Source organism: Melanotaenia boesemani, chromosome 14, assembly GCF_017639745.1.
Source record: "Melanotaenia boesemani isolate fMelBoe1 chromosome 14, fMelBoe1.pri, whole genome shotgun sequence".
NCBI classification, from domain to species: domain Eukaryota; kingdom Metazoa; phylum Chordata; class Actinopteri; order Atheriniformes; family Melanotaeniidae; genus Melanotaenia; species Melanotaenia boesemani.
Window position 1 is genome coordinate 9,189,347 of NC_055695.1, and position 18,051 is coordinate 9,207,397.

The 18,051-nt window shown below is 36.5% G+C and overlaps 1 protein-coding gene across 1 annotated transcript in view; it reads right to left on the reverse strand.

Moving 5' to 3' along the window:
- rabgap1l (RAB GTPase activating protein 1-like) overlaps positions 1 to 18,051 on the reverse strand; it is a 106,791-nt gene that overhangs the window by 73,372 nt on the left and 15,368 nt on the right. The window contains exons 10-13 of the mRNA XM_042006745.1: positions 16,854 to 17,020; positions 11,987 to 12,113; positions 7,994 to 8,087; positions 6,251 to 6,401 (exon numbers count right to left, since the gene is read on the reverse strand). Of these exons, the coding sequence (XP_041862679.1) occupies positions 6,251 to 6,401; positions 7,994 to 8,087; positions 11,987 to 12,113; positions 16,854 to 17,020 (539 nt within the window). The remainder of the gene's footprint in view (positions 1 to 6,250; positions 6,402 to 7,993; positions 8,088 to 11,986; positions 12,114 to 16,853; positions 17,021 to 18,051) is intronic.

An 18,051-nucleotide genomic window follows, 5' to 3' on the forward strand; every position in this document is an offset into this window, starting at 1 on the left:
CAGGTTTACTCAGGTTCTATCCACTATTCTGTAGCTCCTATTACATTTCTATTACATTGTAGGTCAGACCGTAAAGCATATCTCACATCTGTGAAGTTTTGGTGTAAACACTAAGTCTTTCTCGTATGTTCATCCATTATGGATGTTTTTCATGTCAAAGAAAAGATAATTATGACAAACAAGTAGAACTAATTTATATTTGTTGAATAATGGCTGTTGTATAATATGCAGATAAAGATAGCAGTTTTGCATTTGCACTGTAAAAAGCACCAAAATTTTAAATTTATATTTTATTCCTTCAGTCTTTCACATTTAAATATGATGTATGTAACCAAGTTTCTTAAGTTAAGTTTCTTTAGTTAAGAGCCAGACAGAGTCAATGACACTTAAATAGTGCTATTATTTCCTCACTGTTCTATTACTGCATTGGTATTTCAATGGGTTAAATAAAAAATAAATTACCTCAAGATTGTGCAAAATGTGGCAGTAACGATATCCATGTCCCCAGTTTTAATGACCTTACCCTGGCTGCCCATTAGCCCTTCCGTGGTCTGGCTCCACAATATATAATCAGAACTACTACCATCTTACCAACTGGTGTGCAACTTGATCTCCTCAGGCAAGAATCTGCCGTTTGCTCAGCCTCACACATTACAAGTAAAAGAGAATAAGCATCTGCCACATTAATATCTTCTTTTAAATTGCTTTTGGAGACTTAAGGGTAACTACATTAAAAAAAAAAACTTCCAGGCCAAATCCAGTTAGGTATTTATACATAAGCAAAATAAAAATGTTAATTTTGTTGTTTTAATTCATTATAAATGTACTGAATTACCAAATATAAGCCTGGTGGCATTTGCAGTACAGAAGAAAAGAAAGCAGAACATTAATAATTATTTTAACATTGCTCCACAGTGCTTCAGCTGTGAGACTACAGCAAGTAGTAGGATGACTGAGACACACAAGTGTTGTGACCAGAGAGGATGCTGGAAGCTAGATCTTCTTAATCCGAGCTGTCATATCAATGTCAGTGTGGCTAAAAGGCAATGCTAATACACACCCTGTGGATGCACTCATCACTGTATGGCAGCACATTTACAGTTTGGCATTTCATGTTAAATTCTATCAACATAAGGAATTTTAAATTACATAAAAACTTGCTTATATTAAGAGCAATCTGTGTGTGTAACAACTGGTAACCTGTTCAGGTTGTACTGCCTGGGATAGCAGGATAGCAGGAATAAACAATGGATGGATGGATAAAATTTCAAATTACAAATTATTCCAAATTACCAAAAACAACCTGCTCAATTTGATATTTATTGGTTTAATTTTCCTATTTTTTTAAGTTTGTGAAAGGACTTTAATGGTTCTCATGGGTTTGCTGCTGTGGATACTGTACATGAATAGGAGCTGCAGGGATGCATTGTGGAGAATCATGCAGACACGAGAAGGGCGGGTGTTGCTGTGAATAGACCCATTTTGTATAAAGGGGAGAATGAAGGTGGTGTTATGTAGCTGTGGACATGCAGTGCAGCTGGTCCCTTCAGATACTATCATGAGGTTGGGGAAGAGAGGAGTGTGTTTGTTGAAAAGGTTTTGAGTGACAGCACTAGAACTTTAAGAGAAATTACTTTTCCATCCATGATTGATGGGAGACCCTAACATAATGCCACACCAAGCTAAAGTATAAACATTTATGTAGGTGCACACTGCATTGCACATACATGCAAACTAAATTTTCTGCATGAAGGTGAAAACCTTGTGTTAGTGTCAAAATGCCCAAGTTTTAAGACCTCACATCAATCACTGCATGTTTTTTACTACATTAATTGTATTTTAAAGATTTCTAGATACACAAGGTCTGGCAAAGGTGCAAACAGCATGTGTGTGAGCATCTCTTAAGCATATCAACATATGAAATCCATGTTTTACAAAAAAAAAAGTCAAAAACTGATTGAGAACAAAAATAACTGGCAATTATTTTCATAATCAAAAACACTTGAATCCTCCCATAGAAACCTATTATTTTAACTCCCATTGCAGTTTAGGACAGTCCAAATTCAATCTGCCACATACATATTGTACAATGCTGACTGCAGTGGTTGCCATAAGACATGACATTCACAAGCAGCTAGCTACCCACCCATGTTCCAATTAATAAGATATCAAGTACTTAATCAACAAATTGCAGAATGCTGACACAAAGGGTAAAGGACACAAAGAATTGTCATAGAGACAACTTCAACAAAAGAGTAGTCAAGAGAACCTCGCAGTAACCATGGCAGCCCATCTTATGTACATTGTACTCTGCGTATCTGTATGTGGGTTATCAGGCGTGGGTGTAGTATTATTCCAGCCAGGCTGCATTGCCGATGTTACGTTTGATTGAACAACAACATTAAATGTCATCACTGAGCTGGAGACTGGCTTAAATATGATTCATCAACAAACTCTATGTCACCTTACAGGATCCAAAGAGAAATTCTAGGTGAGGGGGGAATTTCACATTTTTAGGTAGCTCCAGAAAATATAAAGGGACCAAGTGGAAAATGACTGAAAATAATGTGCAAACTTAAAAATGATCCCTTTTCTTCTTTTTTTCCCCCCTCTGAGTGTAACATTTTCTCCATCAAGACAAAAATCATGCTCTGGTCCCAACTTGCCCTCATATAGAGAGGAACCAGGCAAATAAATGCTGCCTATAACTAGTACAAATGTCCTTACACTGCCTAATGGTTATTACTACCACTTGGCAGGTTGGGGGCTCTGCCATCAAACGTGAGGAAATATCCTATCATCTGGTAACACACTACCTGTTCTTTAAGCAACATTGGTTTTTGGAAGAGAGGCCTAGAAATAGCTGGCTGAGCTTTTTTTAAGCGGTGGGTTCAAGCGTGTCAGCACACCTTGAGTTTGTTCAGCTTTAGGGGCACGTAAAGGTTGTTTAAATGTCACTAACAAACCGCCCCCCACTCCTCACCTCCAAACCCTTACCCCAAACACAGTGCTGAAGCAAAAAGCTCAAGGAGCTAATGTCTCACGTGTCCTGAGGCCATGATGTGTGTGACAGGGTGTGTATTTGTTACTCTGTGATCAATGACTCAAAATGCCCCTTATGATCTGTGATACCAAACTAGTCCACACTATCCCACTTGCTGCTAAATGCTCAGTATGTTAGTCAAACACAGTCACTGTCACTGGATTTGTGACAGAGGTTAAATATTTTTCTGTGTGTCCCAAAAGCAAAATTCATGGTGATACATGATGCTGAATTCCAACACCAAACTCCTGCTACAATAATGACAATCCAGCTACTTAGAATTCAATCAACATTAATGTTGCCACTAAACCCAGACAACAGACATTAATCAGTGCCACATTTCCCTCACTGTTGCCATTTGTCTCTCTTCCTTCTAACTCTTCCTACTCCATCTTCCCTCAATTCCATTCATTTGGTGTGGCTATTAATAGCTCAGCCTACCGCCTATCAATACCATCACTACTCCTGCAAGACAGAAGATGTGGGCGTGGCAAAGACAGTGGGATGAAAATAAATGAGCTCAACTACAGAGGCTTTCAGTCTTATGTAACAAGAGTGAAGGAGAAAAGGAAGCAGGGTTGGGGTAGGTTAAAGGTACAAACAATCAGGGCTCCGACAAGATACAGAGGAAGTACCTGTCAAGTAAAACAAGAGATGGCACAGAAGACAAAGAAAAGGCCAAGATAACACAGGAAGGAGACAAGAAAATGGACAGAGAAGAAACAAGCTAGACAAATGAAGGAGCAAAAGAAAAAGTGCCCCAATATAACAGATATAAAGGAGAGAAACCATGATTCAGAGAGACAAGTATACAGCAGAGGGGAAAAAATGTGCCAGTTATCTCAATGTTTACCCACATTCCTTCTCTCCTCACGACTCAGTCACCACAACCTCATGTTTATGCTCCTTTCAATTTTTCTCTCTAGGTCTATCCCTTATTCCTCTGCTTATCAATTACAGAAGGCAGTTTCACCGGCTTTTGTGTGGTAAAAACAAGGATCTCTGGCTCTGTTTAAACAGCCTGCACTTCCTGTTTGGACAGATCTCAGAACGTGAAGAAAATGACTACATCACATCTGGAGATTTCTCTTCTACATTTCTTTTAAAAACTTAATAAAGATTACATGAATTATCAAAGTACTAAGCATACTAACTGATATTTTCTGGGTTGTAAAATGTTTGTCATTGTCAACAAAGCTGTAAACTAAGTCTCCATTTGGGAGCTGCAGTGTCATGCAGAGCAAGTCATAATTGCTAGCACTATCTTTGTGTAACTAATACTTTAACAGCTGACTATCACTAAGATGACCTTTATTTAACTGAAAAACACTAAAAGCCCAGAACTTTTACTACAGAAGACCAGTTGAGAGTCACCATCAGCAAAAAAGATAACTTCTTATTTTTGGATGAATAAGTTAGAAGTCATTGTGATGGAAAAGGTGAGGAAAATATGAAATTGCAAACAAACAATGTTTCTGTTATTCGTGTGTTACCTGCCTTAGGACAATTTTATCCCCACAGTCATCTGTGAGGGTTGACCAGAGGCAAATTTGTCTGTTTAAATTAGTCGTTTAAGGCTCGTAAAGTTAAAAAGTAGTCCTGCTGAAAGAAAATGGTTGCACACGAGTTCAATGGCAGTGATTTAAGTTGTCACAAAACAATTATCCATATTTCCTGATTTAGCTGCATCATATATTTTGCATTTGTCTTGTATTTTGCATGAACAATGCATTTGGTAAGTAAAATTCTTTTTTTAAAGTTAGGAAAAAACTGCTATAAAAAAACTGATAGACAGGTTTCCTGCTTTAATTGCCACCAAGTCAAAGTGAAAAAGTGCCAGTTGCTTTAACTTAGTTAAAAGTTAGCAAGACCCCAAAAGCCAAGACTGGAAAACAAAATTGATGAGAGGGAAGTTAAGTGTGTTTCTTTTTTCCAGAAAGCCTCATAAACCCTTCATCATCCATAAGTCCAATATTTCTTGGCATAAAGGTTTCACTGTCCAAACTCAACTAAGACTACATGTTGCCTTAAAGTCAGTGTTTTGGTCTTTCACATGGTGAACATTTCTTAAAAAGCACATCATTTATGACATGTTGAGAGGGGCAGAGGTCTTCACACGCCATATCTAATCCCCCTAAAACAAGGGAACAGGATGTCCAAACACAACTGTCTCCTGTACTGCCTCAACTTATCACAACATAATCAATGCTCCAAACAAACACAGCATGCATGGGTTTTCAATGATAAACATGACCTCTGAATTAAATTTCAAGTGTTTTCAGACTAACCTGATTCATGTAGTTGGTCCTTAAACAATAATTACAGCCTTTAAGATTTACATGTTGGCAATATAAGCCTGAGAAGTTCGTCCTTCAAAATGAGGCATCATATTCAAAACATTTAATAAAACACATTAGATAGAGCATCTTGATAAACATAAGCTCAAATGACACATCGGTGCAGTTAAATAAACACTTACACAGTCAAAAGCTTAATATGCAAAAATTCCCTGTGGATCATCGAAAGCTCCCTGAAAGGTCAGAAGGCCAGCACAAGTCGTAACTATTCAGAAGAGCCGCACATGCTCGAAAATGTCACAGCTAAATCTAAGAAATCTTTGACATGACAGACAGTTGAGAGGAACAGCTAGTACTTTTTTTAGATGAAGGAAAAAAGCTTTATAATTTCCATCATTGGCACAATCCTTTAACAATTCACAGAACTTAACTGGTTTCCACCAAAATTCAACCAAAAATGGCAAAAGTGCCTCAATGTTTTTATAAGCAAACAAGCAAAACTAAGCAAGTGTTTTTTGGCTGATTAGAAAAAAAACAAAACCTTCAAGGTTCTCTTTGGTACAGGGATAATGGTGTAGCTCTAAGTAAGTGCTGTCTTGATAATTTGAGACACGTTTTTTATCAACATTGAAAAAAAAGTTTACAAATCACTCGTTACTCAATGCAACTCTTGACTTTTGTTAATAAAACAAAATGTTGATGTGGAGACATGAGCTCCAATGGAAACAGCTTGTTGCCATGACAGTCCTCATGTCAGGATATAATACATAAATCTTTGTAAGCTTTTATTGTATAAAAACATATATACTTCATGAATATATGCAAGCAGCTGTTTAAACTTTCAGGTCTGCATGAGATGAAACTTTTTTTAAGCAGCTGTCCATCTTGCTTTGTAAGTGTGAGCGTTTACCTTAGTGATGAGGATGCGGTAGTGCTCAAGCAGGTCATGGCTGTCATGGCAACCGGCCAGCAGCTGCCAGACTTCAGCTCTGAGTGGTTCAGGAATGCCACTGCGAACCAATGAGGGCAAACCCTTTGGACGAGTGGACAGGTTTCCATGCCTAATAAATACATAAATACAGACAAAACAATTCTTCATTAATCCAGACTGCAACTGGACAAATCTGACAGATTTTTTTCCCTCCTGTTTTATCCTATTATGCTCTTTATATATGATCTTTTTTTTTCTTCTTAACAGGTAGGGAGGACTGACCAAGCATGTCTATTCATACTAGCATAAGAATAAAGACTAGAAGCTGCACAGTACAACAATGTGATGTGGCGAAGTTGTTTCTCAACATTGTTCCTCTACTTCATTAACTGCAATTCTGACTACAGTAGTCAGTTCAGCACAAATTTTAATGCTTCACTTATTACAATCTTAATTATAGTAGTACCTATTTCATAATATACCACATTCAGTATCAATAGTTTTACCAACGGTAGTGTTGATCCAATACTGTAGTCTGGTATATTAATAGCAAAGCTGTGATCCCACACGAGATAAAAAAATAATAATCCTCCTTTTGAAAGCACAAAGTCAGCTCTATTTAATGATGCTTGAAATCTCATCATGATGCATTTATGGGGACCATATGAAAGCAATTTCCCAGTAAACCTAACTTCATTGTGCTAATGCAACATCAAGTAAACAGTCTGATATAAGGAAGATACCTGAGACAGCTTTTATGCAGTTAATAATGCTTGTGTGTAATGCTGTACGATTGTTGTAAACGATAAAGTAAAAAAATAGACGGTTATGTTATACAAATCTAATTAAGTAATTTGCATCAATTGAAGCTCCTCAGGCCTTTTGCTGTAGCAATTTGAAATAAAATAATGCATTAAATTGTAAATTGGCAGGAAAAAAAAAGAAACTGCAAAAAGAACCTGACTTACATCTCATTCACAGTGTTACTGCACAAGGAGAAAAAACAGCTAAAGCTACAATTTGAGACGTTTAAAAAATATAGCATGCAACATTAAGTATATTTGGAAATAACAATAAAGTACCCTTAAAAAAAAAAAAAAAAAAAAAAAAAAGATGGATTACATTTACTCAGTTTGAAAGGAAGGCCCAAAAAGGGTGGGGTCTACAACAAAGATTTAATCTTTTCAGAGGTCGGAGCATATTTATTATAAAGTGATAGACAATTAAGGAACAACAAGTGTTTGTTTTTTTTGCCTGCTTCTGGGCACATTTAGAAAAATTAATAAATCTTTCATATGAGCATATAAGAGCTCAACTGAATTAGGCAGATCCTGTCTATTAAAAAAGTAAACAAGATTTTAAAATCAATCCTCTGCTGAACAGGGAGCCAGTGTAGATCGCATGATACAGATGTAATATGGTCTCTCTTTTTTCATTGCTGTCGGGAAGCAAGCAGCAGCATTCTGAATTAACTTCAGGTGTTGAGTAGATGATTGACCTAAGCCCATTTACAAATAAATGCAATGACAAAGACAAGAAGTCACGAATGCACTGGTCACACTTTATAAATCATGAAGTGGGCAAGTCATTAAATTGTCTGACAAGCACTGTACCCTTCTTTGTACCCTGTTGTATCCTTTCATCTACTCCACATTCAGATGCCATTTAATCCTAAACTTTCTGCTATCGTTCTAATACATTTTGTCTTGTGTGTTGCCCTACCATCTGTTAAGGATTCCTCCCCAGGACTCCAGTATTTTCTCAGGACAATCTTTGGAAACATCTCCCGTCCCACTGGAGATTTCACTATCACTATCTGCAAGAAACAAGACATGTTGATATCAAACATAGAGGCTTAGGTCCTCTGTCCACATGAGCATACAGATGTACATAAAAAAAATCATAACCATGCAAATCTGTTCATGCTATTCTTTCCTTTCTTTTTTTTATCAGTATATAGTCAAAGTCAGGAGGTTGTGCTGTTATCCTGGCAGCTATGGGATTGGTCAACTGGAACTACTATTTCATATATATATATATATATATATATATATATATATATATATAAATACAATATTTGTCACATACTAAATAAATGATCAATCTAAAGCTATTCTGATATGTATTGCACATTTAAAAACTTGTTTATACTGAGCCCACACAGTTAATGGAGGCAGGAGTGCCTGTGCAGTCTCTACACCTTCCATTATTGCTGCTCTTCTGTCTGCTGGTTTGTCAGGCAGACAAGAGGCAATCAGCACTGCTAACCACTTGTGTTTAGAAGCAGAAGCAATGACTGAGTGGTCGGCTCTGTTGCAGGAGAGCTCTGCTACATGCGTCTGTATGCCAGACCAAAGAAAGCATATAAATACTCTCACAGTGGCCAATGGTATTAACTTTTAGAGTAAATTAGTTAAAGCATTTGTAAACACATACTGGCATAGAAACACTAAACTATTGACTCTTTAAGAAAGTCTTTTTAATATACAGACAAGTATATAGACAGACAGTGGCACCTTTATTATGAATTACATAAAAACAGTGATCAAATTTCACTTCCATATTTGTAAGGTACTGTGTGGATATGTTACTTTGTCATTTCATCCATTGATCTAAATGAATGAGAACATTATAATTCTTAAGGTTTTTTTTTTTTTTGCCATTATAGATGTAGTCCATTTGTACATTTTCAATGCTCTTATTGATTCCAGTGATGCTGAGTCAAGATTTTAGAAAATACAAACACAACAGCAACAACAATGGTTAAGAACTTCTCAGAATACAGTGCTTAGCTTAACTGAAATCTCAACAGTAAAACCCAACAGCTGCAGCCTTTATGAGACTCTAAAGGCATCAATCACTCCCACTGAAGACTTTACCAAGGCCTTGACATTTTGGAATAAGTTAAGACGTGCAGCTATGCTCAATTCACTGTGGCTCCTACACATCCTCACAGCCTCAGCAGGAGCTTTTTATGTCTTTATAAATGCTTGATGAGGTCTTTCAAATGTTTCAGACCCAGCATTAGGCTGCAGCCTCTGTCCTCAGATTTGCTTAGGCCACGTGGCAAGGAAGCGTGAGTCCAAAGCCACTGCCAACTTACCTGGTGATAAAAGAAACTGGGAAGACGAGGGGCCATTACTATTACCTTTTAATCTGTAGAAGGACTGCACATTTACTGTGGGATTACTTTCAAAAATGATCTCTTTGATGTTAAAGCCACTAGTGGATTGGTTTTGTTAAAGTGAGCCGTAATTCCCTCTTGGTATCGCCAAGATGCTCCATCTTGTATTTTTTACTTAGTTTGTTTTACCTCTTATTTGACAGCAGCGTACTGACTGAAGCTGACCTTGTCAGCTTATTCAGTTACTCCACAGGACTGCAACAGCTAAACTTATTGTAGTAAAGTGAAGGGAGAATACAGATGGAAGTATGTTTACAATGTCAATCTGCTTGAATGCAGTTTACATGCAAAATGAACACAAAATATTTGTCCACTGTGTGTGTGTGTGTTTGAGTAAAGCTTTCACAAAAGAAAGGAAACAAAGCATGCTACAAAAAAAAGTAAAAGTAAAAACAGAATGCCACCATCAGGCCTTTTTTACATTGCAGCTTCGATCAAAAAAACAAATATACACATGAATTGAATGTGTGCACCCAGCCTGTGGCATCTATGCTGGTAAGTGTATTCATTTCTGAACACAATGAGACTGACCTCCAGCTTCACAGCCCTGAGCGCATCCAATTTTCAGCTGTGGGGAGGAGAGTGGTGTTACAGAAAAAGGCCTCTGGATAGCTCCTCACAGTGCCAACTGAAAGAACTCAACCCCCGCCTCAGTGAATGACTTGTGAATTTTAGGAGTTTGTAGAAAAACATTAAAAGAAAAAAAAGGACCAATTTTGTCTTCTATTCTGTTGATCCATTTTGCACTTCAAGGTCAACAAGTAGAAAATTGCTCACAGCAACAACAACAAAGAGAGATGCAGCACAATGGAATGAAGATGCTGGATGCTGCTGTGTCACATTTTTGAAAAACATTTTCACAAAAAGATTTTCATTCATTCACTTCAAACTAATACATGGTTTTGAAAAGAGATTTTACTTTTTTTTTAATGTCTATCTTAATTCACTTTTGAAATTGAAGGATTAAGATTCTCAAGAAAAGTTAAAACTTCTTTGGAAGGACTGATAAACCTGTATGTTTTCTATAAGGTAATGCTGTTAAGCTTTACACAAAAAAAAGTTGAGTCCATTAAATTATCTCAACTTTAATTAATTTGTTTAAAGTAAAGTATAATTCTACAAAAATGTTAAACCTGGAAGGGTAATATCTTGTGTGGCTATGCAGGAATGTGTGCGTATGCACCCATACATGCACACATCCACACACATATCCGCTTAATAAACACCTTTATCCAAACCAGTATTACCATGAGACATGCAATCTGAATTGCAGCCAGGAGACACCTGCCCTACTCAGCCAGTGCTGAGATGGAAATGCCAGCCCTGTTTATATTATTGGGCTGAAAGTGGGTCATGTTTGGGAACCACTAGAGTCTAGCAGGGGTTCTTAATATTACTGCTGTTTTGCCTCCATCCTTTTTGGCAATGCTGCCGTTACTTAAGGTAAAATATCCACTCTGCTGTGGCTTGTGTTGTAAGTGGGTCAAGTTTATGGATTAGCCATCTTTATGAATACATAAAGTTAACAAACCATTTTGTTCAGACAAAGGTAAATTCATGTCAAAATGAGTGTTTGCACCGGTGGACAAGGCACAATTGGCTTTTATTTTAGTTTTTAATAAAAAAAATTAAAAAAGCAGTATTAAGATCTTCAAGGAAAAACTAGCAACATTAGCAAATAATCCTTTGTGGTCTGGTGTCACTGACTGAAGAAGGCTGTTTACTTTATCCAGAAAAGGGCATGTGAAGACTGTTTGATGGTGCTTGACACTGCAATGCTGCAGTGCTATAAGCCAACAATCCTTTACAGGATTGGACTGTGCTCAGCTTGACACACAACCACATAAACAAGCATGCAAAATCACAAATAACTATCCAAAACCCTTGAGACTGTGCCTGCAGCTGATGTGCACAGTGTAACACATGTGGCCAGCAATATCTAACACATACACTTACACATATACATCCTTGCCAGAGTTTACATGCCTAAGAGAATTAAGCTTCTCTGTTGATAAATGTCTGTCAATAAAGAGAATGTTCTTTTTTTGTGGCAAAGTCGTGCAGCAGAAGGACACTGAGTATGTGTGTGTTGGTAAACCTCTATTTTAGACTGCTCATCTGGAAATATGATCTCCTTTAAATGAGGGATTCACGCTACACGCAAAAAGAAAAAATAGAAAAAAGGAAAAAATATTGTTAAATCTATACAGCATCACTATGTATTGTCAAATGAGCTGTTTTATTATTGTGCCTCTGAAGATAAATATGTTATTTTCATATTATTGAAGATAGCAAAAGACTCAGGGATAATGAATGTGAGTCACAATTTTAAATCTATCTTGAGATACCAAATGACTGAAATGTTCCAAGTATTTCTAATTAAGACATATGTCACACTGCCAGGTGCACTGAAACAGAGAAAGACAGACTTTTCTACATTATGTAAGACATACCTAGCTAAAAGTATTACTGAGCACAGAAGAAATTAAACAGCTTCTGAAAAAAAGAGAATGAATCAGAGTTACTCGTACCTTCTTCAGCCTCCTCTTCTTCATTGGATGAGACGAGTCGTCCTTTTCCTTCATTGTTTCTTTCTGCTTCCCTTTGAAGACTCACCACCTCATACACAGCATCGCTCTGAGCCACTCTGTCTGGTACCTGCAGTATACAAATGCACAACTCTGTGATCCCAAAGAAAAATTATTTATGTTATGATTATGTCACAAATAAAATTATCCATCTCAAAAAAAACTGTTTACAAGATTTAAATAACTTAATAATGTCAAAATGACCGATATCTGCACTCACATTTAATATTAAATTCAAATCTGTGTCCAATATGAGAATGTAAACATTTTCTACTCATACACATGGGTATTAAAACCTACTTTACCAAGCAGATGCATAACCTTAAGTCTGATCAGAAACTCAAGAGCAAACCCACAAAATAATGGCAAGACCCTAGAATTAATACAAACCCAAATCCTAAACAATTCTGGAGCTATATAAAATGTAAATAAAATCATTTACTTTTTATCAGAATGGTAAAAAGTGAAACATTTCACCATTTAATGAAAAACAATAACTAATTTTGAATTTGACGGCAGCAATACGTGTCAAAAAAGTTGGGACACTTTAAATCTTTCGTCATCTGCAGAGCATAATACCTCTGCAAGCAAGGGACAGAACCAAATACTGGAAGCCTCTGATCTTCAGGCCCTTTAGGCCTACTGCTTTAAAAACAAACACAACTGCCTGGCCTCAGGGACACTTCTATAAGTCACTTACTGTGAACACACACACAAATACACGTTAAAGCTCTATCATGCAAAGACACAGTCATACGTGAACATGATTCAGAAATGCTGCATGTTGTAAAACTCTTGGACATCTAAAAAAACACCATCAATGCTGAAAGAGAAATGCAGGTTTTAGATCAAGACAATCAGCTCCAATGAGCTTATAAGGATTTATTTTAGAAGTCTTCAAAGGCATGCAAGATTTAAAATGACTTGTTAGTTATTAGAGTAATAATAGTATTTCTTTTCTCTATAAACTCAGTACATTACAACTGCTTGGGAAGAGAAATACAATACAAAAGTTCTTAGACTGACTGTTGCTTAATTATCAAACAAATAACTGGCAACAACAAACTGCCAGCTACCAAAAAATTAAAACCAAGATTTTTGGTGCCAACAGTTTGAGGTAGTGGTAGAGAAGTACGGTTAACAGCACCAGATGTTTCCATCATTACAAGACAGGCTTAGAAAAGTAAAAGTGCTTCTTTACAACCTTGAAAAATCACATCTCTGAACTGACTTCCTCCAAGTCGTACAGCTTTCCCTTCCATATGTCCAGAACAGGAAATATGTAGTATTGTCAGTATGGGATGATGGTTAAGGGCTAATCTCAAGAAGGCAAACATGACAAACACCATCAGGCTAAGTTCATGGTTTCATCAAATGACAACAAGAAAAGTGTCATTAACTGGAAAATACTACAAGTATTACCACTGCAACCCCATTAGCAGTGGGGTAAAAGGAGTTTGCAGCTCATCTCCTATAGCATGAATGTAATGAAAGTGGTAACCAATAAACTAACAAACTAAGAGTTGCCACTAACACCAACGATCTGAACAGTACACAGTGAAGAAAACTAAGGAATCCGTATAAAAAAATAAATATATCTTCTGTATATTTTAAGTTTAGGCCTAAAATATATCTTAAGAGAGTAAAGAAACACACAAGAGAACTAAGATACCATCAGACTTGACCTTCTGTGTCATAGGCAACGGATGTTTATTTCTGGTCTATTCAATTACTTTAGTGCAGTTGCCCCTCTCCTCCACCTGGAAGAATGGATCAATGAGCTGTATTGATCTGCCAACTCGCATGGCATCTAATGACTAACTCAAGTCAGGGCTGAGAACTCAAATAGGCAGAGATATCAAGCCTGGCCTATTTTCAAAGCTTAAGCTTAGGTAACATCATTTGTTTTTCACTGGCCTCTGCCAGTGAATAGTTAACCCACATGATGAATTATTAACAGTAATAAAACAAGAGCAGAAATCTGGGCAAATAAAAGATTACTGTACAAACACAGCATCATCAACTGTGGATTTACAATAACAAAATGAAAGAAGAGGGGAAAAAAATACTGGATTACCCAACATTGTTTGTTGATATATAGAGAAGCACTGAATGTCAGCATGAGATGTGTCACATATACTGCACAAAACACTGTCATGGACTGAATTAAAATTTAATAGATCATTATAAATATCACATACAAACAGGTCACAAAAGCCTTTCTTTCTCTGGAATTGTTCAATAAAACAATTATGATTTAAAAAAAATGTTATATTACACACAATTTATGCTACTTTATATGGTAATAAGGTACTGGCATAATAAGTATGTCTGCCAATTTAAAGAACAATGACCTAAATATTGAGTATTTTATAACACTGGAAAAACTTAAATAGTATTTTTGAACAAACTGTTACTAGCAGCCTGTTTAAAAAAGCTTATTTGTTCCCTTTTGTTTTGTTGCATCTATGAAAGACAGAAGACAACACAGTTTGACAGACATAAAATAATATTTTTGCAGCAATAAGCTAAGTAGAAGAGCTATTAATGTCAGTATAAAGGTAATCGTACCAAATATTGACTTGTAAGCCTAATAGTTTGAAATATAATTGAGCTTTAAACTATTTTGCCTTTAATGTTGCATGTCCTTAAACAATTGCACAGGTCACAGTGAATTGTCTTCTGGCAAAAAATTAACAAAAAGAAGAGGTGGCTCAAGATTTTGGGAACGGTATTGTTCATTTGACAGAAATTGATGTTAAAAAAAGAATTGACTCAACACCAATAATCAAGTCTACAGCATTTAATTCAATTATTAGATGATGGCAAATAGAAATAAATCCTATACGTTAGAAGTTCTTGTACTTCAGATGACAAATTTTTTGCTAAATAAAACTACGTATTTAAAGCGTGCTTATAACCTCAGATTGTCATCTTCAGCAGAAACCTCCACACAATATTATCATTTAATTAGCTCAGAACCACAGCACCAGTCCAACACTCTGCCATTTACTGGGGAGATAACTAGAGAAGCAATCAGGCGAACAAGTCAAAGCGCTGCTGTTAATTACCCACACGCAAATAATGAGACAGAGCCTCTTATTAGCTTCCACAATCCAAAGCTTCCTCACACTTCACTGCTTCGCCAGGTCCCCTTGGCCTAAGGAAAAATTTGCTTTTTAACGGGGGAGAAGAAGCAAATGCCTTAACCATATTTTCAAGCACCTGCCGCAAATACCCAAGCTTGGTAAGCTTTTGTTGGTGAAAAGTGAATGAACATGTACATTTCATTAAAAGATTTAAGAAAGGTATGGTGTATTTTTAATTGTATTAATAAAATCTAACAAATAGGTGAAATTTCACTATTATTAGGTAACACGACACTAAATAAATAAGCAGAATAAGTATTCATTTTCAGATATAACTTAAATATTGAGTAATGTTAAGATAAGGGTTCTGAGGATCTGAGGGTTGTGTGTTCTGAATAAAAGACGAATGAATTAGAAGGATGAACGTCAATGCCACTTAATAATAGGTAACAGGTTACAAAACAAATGAAGACTATAGGGAAAGATGCACGGATGGAAAAAGCCAGCCAGGTCGTTGGTTTGGTATAGCAGTTGACATCCATATTTCCAAGCTGCCTAACCACTCAAACCCCTCTTCCCTGTCTGCAGTGTTTCTCAGTCCTGGTCCTCAGGAGCCAGTGCCCTGCCTGTTTTAGATATTTTCTTAGTCCAACACACCAGATTCAGGTGGCTAGACCACCACATCAAGTTCATTGCAAGCCTGTTTGTTAATGAGTCATTCATTTTAATCAGCAGTGTGAAAGTATGTTAACATCTAAAACATGCAGAGCCATTGGTCCTGAGGACCAGGACTGAGAAACACTGGTCTAGAGACCCTGGACTGGGTTCAGAATTGATGCTTGAGGTGTTAATACCTTAAATGCTGATCCTGAGTTCCATCAATTTACCCAGTATGTCTTCTTTATAGCCAAACACCACTTCCAAAGTCAGAAGTCTCCACTGAGACTCAACGAGCGGTATTTACCTACCCAGGTCATCTTAATCTAAACATTTAAGTTCAATAGATGATGTGAAGGCAGCTTTCTTTTTCTTAATTAAATTCATGTCATTCATTCATTTAAGTAAATATTGTTGGGATGCATTTGTTCCATTTAACAAAAACGGCAAAGCTTTTTTCTAAGATTAATAAATTATTGCCATGTCTTAGTTTAAAGCATCCTTACATAACTTTCCAACCTTAAAATGCCATTATTGCCCAGCAGCATCCTGAGGCCAAGAAACCACACTTCACAACTTATTTTTTCAGCCTGGAGCCTCAGGTGACAGTTGTGTTTTTCTTTAAGGCATCGCATGGCTGCAAGTGGATATCAACACACAGCCCGTTTTGTATGTGCACCATGGCTGTTTCAGCAAAGAAAGGAAAGAGTTTTTACTAGCTGGGGAAAGCTCAGAGAAGTGACAGGATGCATCTCTAAAACAAACTAATACAGAAACAATAAATGATTAAATTAAATCTCCATAAATTGTGTTAACATCCGCCTATAACTTCAACCATTCAATGAGAAACTATCAAGAAGCAACCGGCAGTGTATCAAACTAGAAACAATTCACTGTCTCATGACTGATCCAGTGTATTTTATCTGCTGACCAGTGGGAAGGCACAACAGGTTTACAGTTGGTGGGTCAAACACACCTTCATATCACATAAGACAAACAGGATATTTGAATGAAAGCATTTGGGAAGCATAAATCTGAGTGGCTTGAAGTTTTGTCACAGTTACCTGTCTGAGTTTGAGGTAGAAAGTCTCACAGAAGGTCTTACGACTGAAGTACCAGAAGCGTTCGTTTGATGGATAGACCCTGACAAGCGTTTCCAACAGGAAGCGAACTGGCTCCACCACTTCGGTCACTACCAGGTCCACTGCCACTGTCATATAGGCCTGCTTATCTAGAGGACACCCAAAGGTCCAAAAAGAAGACACAATAAAGTTATGGTAGGGTTATTAAGCAAGTCTGTTTCTTTCCTTCTTCCATAATATAACTCACTCACTTGAAAGAAAAAAAAAACAATATCCAGATGTTAAAATCTGTTTACTTACTGTCTAAAGTTAAATATTGAACATTCTGGCATTAGGTAAAATGAAAACAGCTGTAGTACAGCTTTTAGTGCAAGTTCACAAATTAAAGAAAACCATTTATTTATGATCAACACATCTTTGCTTTTTAAATGACATACTTAGATTCATTCTAATTCAATTCATTCAAAAAGCCTATTTTAAATGGTTTTGCCCTAATCTCTGGTTTTTATGAGGAGATGGGAAATCCACAAGACATACTGTTTCCTGTGGGAATGCCACACCCCCTAGTGGATGAGGAGAGAAGTCCAAATGACTGTAAATAGCCTGTTAGGATAAGAGTACAGAGGCTTTTGAAACATTTGAAAATAATTTCTATAAGTCTGTAAGACTAATTTTTTTTTATTTCCACATTACTTTAAATCTATAAATAAGAAAGAATAACCCATTTTTATTCTTTGGCTTTCAAGCCAGTATGTATTTTAAAATATTTTATTATATTATTTATTTCCCACTTGATTCTTGTATTTTCTGTGTTGCTTTGTCCATTTATGTACAGCTCTTTGTTTCAACTGGTTGTTTTAAATAAAGTTGAGTTTAATACTTTCAAAAATCTAATAACCTGGCTCTACTCAACCTTTTAAATAATTTAATTCTAAGTGTATGATGGCAAGAATTTGTCTGAGTAATTTTTAACTTCTGTCAATAACTTCTGCGGATCTCTGCCCTCGCTTTACGAGTCAGAGTTGCTGACTTACAAATAAATGTTTTAATTTCTTTATGTTCAAAATATCTTGGCACTACATGGTCAGACATCCATGAGGCAGATTGTGTTGACAGACCCAAAATCTCTGAGTTCTGAAGTTAAGTCTGAGTTTGTTAGCTATTATGAATTTGAAAAGGC